Genomic DNA, 10,955 nt, shown 5'->3' on the forward strand with positions numbered 1-10,955 from the left:
GTGGTAATTGTGGTCAAATATGCTTCACAACCGCGTCTAAGCATCTGTTCTGCTCGGATTGCTGACACCACTACTCTATCTAGAGCCGGACTCATATTCAGACTTTGGTACTGGATCGGGTGAGGTCCAGTCTCCAACCGTACACATCCTCTGTGGCAGTCGAGAGTGGCCTGATACTTTCCCAACCAATCCATGCCTAGGATCACATCGTGATTCTGTAGGCGCAACACAATCAGATCTACAGGCAGATTTTTCTCCTGGATCATTACCGGGATATTAGTCATGAGCCCTAATGAGTGCATGATTTGCCCACCGGCCACCCTCACTAGTCTCGAATTAACCCCAGAACAGAGGCAGAACAGATCTTTTCCGACCAGTTCCGGACTCACAAAACTATGTGTAGCCCATGTGTCGAAAAGCACGTGGGTTTCAACACCACCAATCATGAGGGTCCCTATAAGAGACCCACGTCAGAATCCCCTAGCCACTCTAGGTTCCAGACCAAGCATTCTATTGAATGTAAACAGAAAAATTCAGAAATTACCAGAGATCGAATCAAACGATCCAGAAGCGCCGTCGTCTCGGGACAGCTCATACACCCTTGGTGTTGTGGTCGGCCTACTCTAGGTTGACTTTCCCGTGTCTCCACGACCCTTCCATTGTCCTCCTTGCCGCTTAGGACATTCACTTTGGAAGTGGCCGCTTTGGCCGCAATGGAAACAAGTCCGAGAGCCGCTGCCACTGGATTGGCCCTGAGTCCGGCTTGGTCGAGTGCAATCTCGGATGGAATGATCCAATCTGCCACATCTCACACAAGCTCCCATGGCTTTCCAGCATTCACCTGGATGGTTCTTACCACACTTGGGACATTCAGGTCGTCCACTAGAGGCCTTGCCTCCGTCAACCTGGTCCCACTTCCTCTTTCGGTCGTTAGTCTTACCCGTCGGGACAGACTGCGACTTTGTCTTAAGCTTGGCTTCATTGGCCAAGTTAGACTCCAAAAGAGCTACACGTTCAACCAGCTCTCCGACGGTGCTGAAGGTGCGGATCGAACAGTGAGTTCTCAGCTCCGGCCTTAAGCCTCGAATGAACCGACGAACCTGGACTGTCTCGTCCTCAAGTTCCCTTCCAACAAAACGTCGGAGCCGGTTGAACTCCTCTTCGTACTCACGTACGGCCCTGCGGCCATGGGTAAGGTCTAGGAATCTACCTTCTAGACGGTCCCAAGCCTCTGCAGGAAAGTATTTGCGGTTGAATTCATCTTCAAAATCCGCAAAACTCTGGAGACTTTCATTGGTGTGCTTGTTCACAGCCAGCCACCAATTATGCGCGTCCCCTTCCAGAAAGTGAACCGCAGATTCTCTCTTGTAATCCTCAGGACAACGAGTTGAGCTGAAGTTTCGGACTAGCCTACTCCTCCACTCGTCTGCCTCAATAGGATCGGTGCTTCCTGAGAAATGCTTCGTCCCTAGACGGAAGATGTGCTGAAGCAAACTCAGATAGTCCACCTTTTTCCCGGTCCTTTCTGGTGGATCAATCTCGATCACCTCGACCGTTTCCACAACTGGACCATTGGTTTTGGGGACGGTCGTAGCCACAGGCGTAGCTTGGCCAACTGAGGAGTTCACTAATGGCGTGAACAGTTGGGCCATAGCCGCCACCTGAGTCCCCATTACCTTCATGGCCTCTAAAAAGTCCTCTTTGGACAGTGTTGCGGTTACATTGGCCGTACCATCGGCCACTTTCTCACGCTGGCCACCATCACGGTTAGCGTTCGAGGATTCCACTTCCTCATCACTCTCCTGAAGTTCCTGACCATCCTGTTGCGTCCCCGTAAGATTAGCCTGATCAGTTGGCAACACATTTTCAGCGTTAGCCGCGGCCGGATCGGTTTGCAAACCGGACAGATTAGTTCCGTCCACAGCTACTTGACTAGACTGACCAGCCATTCTCTTACTTCTTCGGGACTTTCCCGATTTGCTTTTTCCAGCCTAAGGATTCAGACAATGTTAGTACAAAACACACTAACATAAACAGAACAAACAATCACTAGACTAAGCAATCAAACCTCACCGTGAGACCTAATCAGCTGGCTGCGTGTGTGTGTGGCCTACATAACCCAACTATCCTAGAATCAAGCATGCTCTGATACCAACTTGTAAGACCCGTTCCTGGTTTCTTGACCCAACTGGATACGAATGCTTACTTATTAATTTCTTTGCTTGTTTGATCCATTTTAAGTCTTTTATTTGCTAAGTCATATTCGAATATGAGGTTCATAAACAAAGGAACAGATTGCACAGCGGAATAACAATGTATAAACTTTGTATTACTTAGAAACATGAGATTCAATACACAACTTCTTAACAGTCTCATAGACAATCACTAGTTCATCCCTAGTATCATCTAACCACACGTTACACAGCCTCTCACTGACCGAACCTTCACGGCTCCTTGGCTTGACCAGAACCATCCTTAGTTCCTGAAACCACAACCAGATAAGCATTAATCATAACCGAGAATAGAACGGATTGATTCTACAATGCTTGGCTTGGTTCCTAGAACTTAGATAAACCTCAGTCAACACAATCATAAACAGTATGAACCTACCTACCGTATCCTAAGTCATTCAACCAACCACCCCTTGACTTAGAATCAGATAGATAGTTCAGAATAGATAAACAGAACACACGAACAGATTCGGATCGTCCTCAAAGACCAATCCGTCTAACCGGATAGAATCTAGGTGCGACCGGCCAATGGAGTCCGGCTCAATGGCCCAATGGACTCCCTTACCTGATCCGGCCTTAGGCCGGGATCCAATCGGCCGAGTAAGCCTCAAGCCTAATCCGGAAGGCTTAGCAACCGGTCAGACCTTGCGACTCTACCTTGGCTTAGACAAACCGTGACCTTGTCTTGACTAGACAAGCCATAGGCTGATCCATAAGGATCGGTCCTAACCTGTCCCGAAAGACACTGTTTGGAACATGCACCCTTTGGCCATTCGTGCCTCTTGGACACTCATGACTCTTGACAACTCGTGCCCTTTGGGTCATTCCCAACCGTTCGTCCTAACCGCCCAGTCTTGGTGCGATCGGATCATCCCACTAACAACCCGTGTCTAGGCTAGCGGTTTGGTTATGTTTGGCCAAAGCCTAGGGACGTGTCCCTTGGACTCAACCAACACAACCTTTCGTGTTTAACCAGAGAGAAGAGAAGAGAAACGAATTGAAACAGATAAGGAGAGCCGGATGGGACTTAGGAACCGAGCAGAGCCGCGGTGCGGTCGCATGGACTGTCCGTTCGGTCTGATGGAGCCACGGCCCATCACATACCTTGAAAACCACGTCTGGGTTCTCCATGCTCTTTTCCTTGTCTTGATCTCCCATTCTTGACCGGAGTTAGTTCTCAAACGATCAGAGTCGCCGGAACACAACACCACCACAATCGGCCTTTCTCTTGGCCGGAACTCTCTCTTTCTCTCTTTCTTTCTCTCTACGTTTTCTCTGAGTATTTTACTCTGGAATTGAATAATGAAATCGACCAGAGAGTTAAACTAGAAGATTGTGTAAAAATTCTTTTACTGAAACGCACCGTTTTAAGTAAAAAGGCGATTCTGAGGCGATTTTTCTGCGATCGAGTCTAGAGATTTTCCGATGATTTCGGCTTCATCGCCGGGTTCATCTGAACCACCGGGGAGAGATTTGGAGCGTCGGAAGGTTGGGGATGTCTCGGGGGTTGTGAGGGTATCGTTGGATGTTGATTTGAAGAAGGATGAGCAAAGTTGACTCTCGGTTGCGACGGAGAGAAGAAGTCTTAAGAAGTATGAAGTGGAGGTCAAATCGGAGGATGGCAAACACAAAGTGGTGATTCCTGAGGAGATCCTCGTGGATTCTACTCCGCTATGGGAGGATTTCATCGTGGGTAAGTTTTTGGAGATTGCGCCTCATATATCTAAAGTGCATATGGTGGTAAATAAGATTTGGAGTTATGGTGATCCGAAATCGAAGGTTGAGGTGTACGACGTGAATGCTACAACTATGAGATTCAAGGTTGCAAATAAAAAAGTTCGGGAGAAGATTTTAAACAGGGGTATGTGGAATATTGCGGGGGTTCCTATGGTGGTGAACAAATGGACACCAAAGACTGAAGAAGAGAAACAAGAGGAGGAAGTTATACCAATGTGGGTGCATTTGTCTAAGGTTCCTCTCCATCTGTTCTCTTGGGAGGCGCTGAGTTTCATGACAAGTACTGTGGGGGTTCCAGTTCGTCTTCATCCAGAGACTCTATCTTGTTCAAACTTTGAAGAGGCTAAAGTGTTTGTGAATGTGGATGTAACAAAATCACTGCCGAAGGAGATTGATTTCTCGATTGGGGGTAAAGAGTTTACTGCTGGTTTCTACTATCCTTGGCTGCCGGCTAGATGTTCAATTTGTGATAAATGGGGTCACAATGATAAGGTTTGTGTGATGAAGAAAAAGGAGAAGAAGTAAATGGTGATGGAGAAAAGTGTTGGTAGTAATAATGGAGGTGGTCGTAAAGAAGTAGAAGATGGGGTTGGTAGTCACAAACATCAGGTGTATGAGCAACAGTCTGGGAGTGTTGAAGCTATGAAGAATGTGTCTATTGACAACACAGGGGGAGTAGGTAGTCAGGAAAATCCTATAAATAAGGAGCAAGCGTGGACTATAGTTTCTCCTGATAAAACAGGTAGAGCACTATCTAAATCGCTTCACAGAGTTGAAGAAGTGCAGAGTTGAAGAAGTGCAAATTTCAGCTTCGAAATACTCAGTATTAAGCTTGGATGGTGCAGAGGAAGGTGAAATACTGGTTCAAGGGAAGGGTGGGGTATATGAGGATGATGATGTAGATGAGGAAGAAAAGAGTATTACGGAGGAAGATCTGTTGGAAGATGAGATACTGGAACAGAAAGGGAAGGATAAGGAAAAGACTGTAACACAAAAAAGTGCGAGGAGAGGACAGAGGGCTAAAGCTCAGGTTATCCCCAAGAGCAAAAGGTCTTCTCGTCGTAATCTCTAACTATGGCGAGTTTCTTCTGGAATGTGCGCGGATTTAACAAAGTTTTAAAGCATTCCGTGGTTATTGAGTGGTTAAAAAATAAAGATTTGAAGTTTGGGTGTATTTTGGAGACTAGGGTGAAAGAAAGTAAAGCAGAGAGGATTTTGGGTTCTTTATTTCGAGATTGGTCTTCTATTACTAATTATGAAGATAGTCAAGGTGGTAGAATTTGGTTACTCTGGAGAGATTTGGTTCGAATGACGCCAGTCTTCAAATCAGATCAGATTGTTACTTGTATGGTGGAGTTGCAGAATGAGGAGGAATTTTATTGTTCACGTGTCTATGCAAGCAATGATGTTGTGGAGAGGAAGGTGTTGTGGGAGGATCTTATCTCTCATCATCAATCAGCTCGTTTTAGGAATAAAGCATGGATGATTATGGGGGATTTCAATGAGATACTAGATGGAGTGGAGAGTTCTCGTTTTATAAATACGTGGAGCATTCCTAGGGGAATGAAGGATTTTCAGAGTATGGTTCTTCAATGTCAGTTAACGGATATGGCTTATCAAGGTCCACTATATACATGGTGTAATAAGAGAGAAGATGGGATTATCTGCAAGAAATTGGACAGAGTGTTACTTAATGAAGAAGCTTTGTCACGATTTAGTAATGCCTACTCTGTTTTTGAGCCTGGTGGTTGCTCTGATCACATGAGGTGTAAGGTTCAACTATTTCCCTTGACTGAGAAGATTAAGGGGGCTTTCAAATACATAAGTGCTATAGGTAATTTACCCTCCTTCTTACCTATGGTTCAGAATTATTGGAGTTCTACGCAGAGACTATATCATTCTACTTCAGCAATGTTCAGATTTTCAAAGAAGCTGAAGTCACTGAAACCACTTATCTGTGAGTTGGGTAGAGAGAAAATGGGCAACCTAACTAGGAGAGCTAAGGAGGCGTATGAAGTTCTTTGTGATAAGCAGAGTGTTACTCTAGCTAATCCTAGTGATCTTGCTATTCAAGAGGAGGCGGCAGCATATGGGAAATGGCTACATGTGGCAAGTCTGGAGGAAGAATTTCTTAAACAGAAGGCTAAACTTCACTGGTTGGATATTGGTGACCAAAATAACAAGACTTTCCACAGAGCTGTAAGGTCGAGGCAAGCTCAGAATATGCTGCGAGAAATCAGGTGTGCGAATGGCATTGTAGTCTCAACTCACGAGGAGATTAAGCAAGAAGCAGTAAGATTTTTTTCTGAATTTCTTAACCAAGTTCCTGAGAGTTATAAGGGAGTTGCGGAGGAGGAGTTACAGGAACTACTCACTTATCGTTGCTCTCAGGTGGAATGTAGACAGCTAGAAGCTATAGAGTCTGAGGAGGAAATTAGAAAAGTTCTCTTTGCTATGCCTAATAACAAGTCCCCTGGGCCTGATGGGTTCCCTCAGGACTTTATAGTTGCAGTGCAGTCGGTTTTTCAGTTTGGATTCTTACCAAAGGGAGTAAATTCTACTATTCTCGCTCTGGTTCCCAAGAAGTTAGATTCCATGGAGATGAAAGACTACCGCCCTATTGCTTGTTGCAATGTGATCTACAAGGTGGTTTCGAAGATTTTGGCTAATAGATTGAAGAAACTTCGGCCTAGAATTATTGCTGAAACACAATCGGCGTTCGTGCAAGGTAGATTGCTCATGGAAAATGTGTTACTAGCCTCTGAGTTGGTCAAAGATTACCACAAGGATACGGTTTCTCCTAGGTGTTTAATGAAGATCGATATATCCAAGGCTTTTGACTCTGTGCAATGGGTGTTTGTGTTGAAGAGTTTGAGGGTGTTGGGATTTCCAGAGAGATTTGTTCATTGGATTCAGCTTTGTATCACCAGTCCCTCGTTCTCTGTACAAGTTAATGGAGATCTTGCTGGATACTTTCAGAGTTCGCGAGGTCTTCGTTAGGGATGCTCTCTTTCTCCCTACATGTTCGTGTTATGTATGAATGTGTTATCTCGGAAATTCGATCAGGCAGTGACAGAAAAGAAGTTTAAATTTCACCCCGGATGTCATAAGTTATCTCTTACGCACCTTTGCTTCGCGGATGACCTTATGGTTTTTGTGGATGGTACAAAGGAATCAATAAAGGGGGCTCTGTCGGTGTTTGAAGTGTTTTAAGGTTGGTCTGGGCTTTGTATTAGTTTGGAGAAATCAACTAAATACATGGCAGGAGTTCAAGTGGCTGAGAAAAGTAGTATCTTGCGGAACTTCCCTTTTGTTGTAGGAGATCTTCCTGTGCGATATTTAGGGCTCCCGCTCATGACACAGTCTATGCGAAGACAGGACTACGCTCCTTTGTTCGAAAAGATAAGAAGCAGAATATGCTCATGGACCTGTCGTTTCTTATCTTATGCTGGAAGGTTACAGCTAATCATTTCAGAGTTGCTGAGTATTGTAAACTTTTGGATCTCTGTTTTCCGGCTTCCTAGCAAGTGTATCAAGGAGGTGGAACAAGTATGCTCTGCGTTTTTGTGGTCTGGGCCTTCTCTGAAATCTACAGGTGCTAAAGTTGCGTGGAAAGAGGTTTGTGGTACTATATGCGAAGGAGGATTGGGTATTAGAGATTTAAAAGAGGTTAATAATGTGTATGGTCTCAAGCTGATATGGAGAATGTTAACTGGTGATTCATTATGGGGAAAGTGGATTAAGGAAAGGTTAATCAAGGGGAAAAGTTTCTGGGAAGTGAAGGTAAAAACGCATATGGGCTCTTGGATGTGGCGTAAGATGTTGAAGTTGAGAGGAGTGGCTAAATCGTTCTATATGAAGGAGTTGGGGAATGGGAGGCATACGTCCTTTTGGTTCGATAAATGGTCAGAGAAGGGGGTGCTCTCTGATTTATTAGGTGAGAGGGGCATTATTGATTTGGGTGTAGCTAAAAATGCGACGGTAGAGGAGGCATTATTAGTTACTACTCGAAGAAGAAGCCATCGTCGAGGCTTGTTAAATGATCTGGAAAAGGAGTTGAGTTCTGTTGCGAGTAATCTAAATGTAGTTAATGAAGATATCAGTCTCTGAAAGGGGAAGTCAAGATATCGACAGAAGTTTATGACTAGTGAAACTTGGGAGTTGTTGAGAGCTTCCAAACCCCAATGCGCTTGGGCTAGAGGGATCTGGTTTCCTCAGGCTACTCCTAAATTTGCTTTTATATCTTGGCTTGCGGTGCTTAATAGATTATCAACTTTGGACAGAGTTGCAATATGGAGCCAGGGGGTGGATACAACCTGTCTACTCTGCCAATCTGCTACTGAGTCAAGAAGCCATTTATTTTTCGAGTGTTCCTACTCGGGGCAGGTGTGGGAGCAAATGGTTAAAGGCATATTAGGGAACGAGTTCACTACTGATTGGGTTGGGATTGTGGGGCTCATTTCTGATGCGACAAGAGAGAAGAAGTCTTTGTTCTGTATTAGATACGCGCTTCAGGCGGTCCTGTATGCAGTCTGGCGTGAGAGAAATAAGGTAAAGCATGGTCGAAAGCTAATGCCGTTACCGATTCTACAGAAACTGGTTGATAAAGGGATTAGGAACAAGATCAGTGTGTTGAGAATGAGGAGAGTAAGAGGCATGGAGTTGCTGATGCAGTTTTGGTTCCAAACTAGATTACAATAGCTTTAACTGTTTTGGAATGTTGGTTAAATCTTTAGTATAGCTCCTAGAGTATAAAGGATGCACTTGGTTGTATACAGGCTTTTTTGATGAATAAATTTAACATTCATTCAAAAAAAAAGAAATCGACCAGAGAGCCCCCATATTTATAGAAAACGAGGGGGTAAGTCATGCCCCACGAACAGGCATGACTTGCTAGCGAATGGGCATCATCGGCCAAGGGTTGTCCCCTTTCGGCCACTTGCATCCCTTCGCCCTTTCTGATTGGGTTTGGGGTCGGCCACAAGCCCAACCCACGCCCCAAGCCTCCTGGACTTAGCCCATGGCCTTGTCCTAAGACACAACAGCCCATGGCCTCATGGCCGGACCTCACAGCCCACCACTGACCCGGACCCGGACCATCGGCCTAAAGCCCGGACAGTCCGTCTAGCTGAGATGAGCTGACTCTCAGCTGCCTCAGCTGAGTGAGCTAGTAGTCCAGCTAGTGGAGCTGACTTAGTAGGGACTGAGCTGGAGTGAACTGAACCTAGCTTCCTTGAGCTGGCCGAGCTACTCGTCCACTTCGTCCAGCTACCGTCTTACTCGTCCTAGCTGTCTCTTAGCTTGTATAAGGTTAAGTCTAAGTTTCCTTATGTCCTTAACCTTGTTTCTCGACCATGGAACGCTTGCCTTGATGTCCTAAGACTGGCTTGCACGTTTTCCTCGAACCATGGCCGTCCCAACAATCCTACTCAGGATTGGGGGCGTGACAGTAACACCACTAATGATGCCACTCAGACCGCCGACCTATTCTTCAAAGAAGTGGTCTGACTACATGGGGTTCCTCGATCGTCTTCGAGCCCCCAACTTTCGTTCTTGATTAATGAAAACATCCTTGGCAAATGCTTTCGCAGTTGTTCGTCTTTCATAAATCCAAGAATTTCACCTCTGACTATGAAATACGAATGCCCCCGACTGTAACACCCCCAAACCGTCCTAAGCATAGGTCGACCCACCGGCCAACAATCAAACAAGAACATGACCGACGGACGACCCACACCAAGGGTTGGAGATGAAAGGCCAACCGGCCAGCCAACAATCAAACAAGAACATGACTGACCGTCCAACCCAACACCATGGTCCGGAAGCGCTACGTGACGGGCTAGGGACAATCCGGTCAGAGTCACAAACTTTACTCCACGACCTAGACCAGTTCATCCACTAACTCGTCCCGCTGCGTCAAGGCATAAGGCTTTGCAACCCGTACCTAGAGTTAGCGTTTTCTGTTATATCAAGGCCTAAGGCTTTTCAACCCGTACCTCGACCTAACGTTGTGTTAGATCGGACTAGTCAAATATCAGAGTAATCATGAAGCGCATATAAAAGAATTACTTTTATTGATTCAAGAAATATTCATACATTGAATAATTCAAGACTGGGCCCGGCCTAATGCCAAATCGAGTCAACATAACACAATTCACAATACCGTTTACAAAAGGCATGAAAATCTACACCGGTGGTCCCAACGTCCAGCACCAAGCTATCCGATCATCCTTACCTAAAGCGACCTGCAAAAAGGACAACGGAGTTGGATGAGTAATCTAGTATTACTCAGTGAGCTGGCGGCCTCTACCCAGACAACCCAAAATAACAATCAATCTAGCCCTAGCATGCAATAAAAGCTAAGGCTAAGCAAACCGTTACTAAGTTAGACTTGGCCTCCTGCCATGATCTAGCTTCAAGTAACGGGAACCTGCATAAAAACATGTCAACAACCAATCCCTAGTTAACCATATATACGCCTGAGTTCAGTACTCATGTAGTGTTAGACACATAGACTACACAAGTATCACTAGTCGATCGACCAACAATCAAACAAGAGCATGATCGGCCAACCAATGATACCGCATAGCTTTAATATCCACCACCCTTCACAAGCAATCCCTCAAACACATACAGGCCAACGTCAGGCCTACAATAACCAAATACACACCAAGCCTAATCCGGCACCTAAGCCAGACTTAGGACTTAATGTCAGAACCTACAAGCAAATCAATCAACCACAAACACAATCACAATAATAAGACTATGAGTATCTACGACTCGATCTAACTCGTAACACCGTATATCGGTGCTACACTAACTCGAGGGTTCCATAACCCTCTACGACACTCTAAACACAACACAACACACTACCCCGGGAAATGGTGACTCAGTGTTCATCCTCTCTATCGGCAATATCCTATCCTCCTACCACAAAGGCCAGAAGAAGGAACTTTCAACCGACCGCGGCCCACTGTCCTTCGGGTC

General features: G+C 45.4%; 2 protein-coding genes across 2 annotated transcripts; one reads left to right on the forward strand and one right to left on the reverse strand.

Annotated features, from left to right (window-relative positions):
* Positions 1-684: 684 nt before the first annotated feature.
* Positions 685-1,949, reverse strand: LOC125602327. The gene is made up of 3 exons (XM_048774020.1): positions 1,845-1,949; positions 906-1,484; positions 685-798 (listed from the first exon to the last, which is right to left on the reverse strand). The coding sequence occupies exons 1-3, from the start codon at positions 1,947-1,949 to the stop codon at positions 685-687; spliced, it is 798 nt and encodes a 265-aa protein (XP_048629977.1).
* A 6,159-nt stretch (positions 1,950-8,108) lies between these two features.
* Positions 8,109-8,669, forward strand: LOC125602328. The gene has a single exon (XM_048774021.1). It carries the CDS (start codon positions 8,109-8,111, stop codon positions 8,667-8,669), a length of 561 nt encoding a protein of 186 aa, XP_048629978.1.
* Positions 8,670-10,955: the final 2,286 nt, after the last annotated feature.

The sequence above is a fragment of the Brassica napus genome, unplaced genomic scaffold (genome assembly GCF_020379485.1).
Source record: "Brassica napus cultivar Da-Ae unplaced genomic scaffold, Da-Ae ScsIHWf_280;HRSCAF=462, whole genome shotgun sequence".
Lineage (NCBI taxonomy): Eukaryota > Viridiplantae > Streptophyta > Magnoliopsida > Brassicales > Brassicaceae > Brassica > Brassica napus.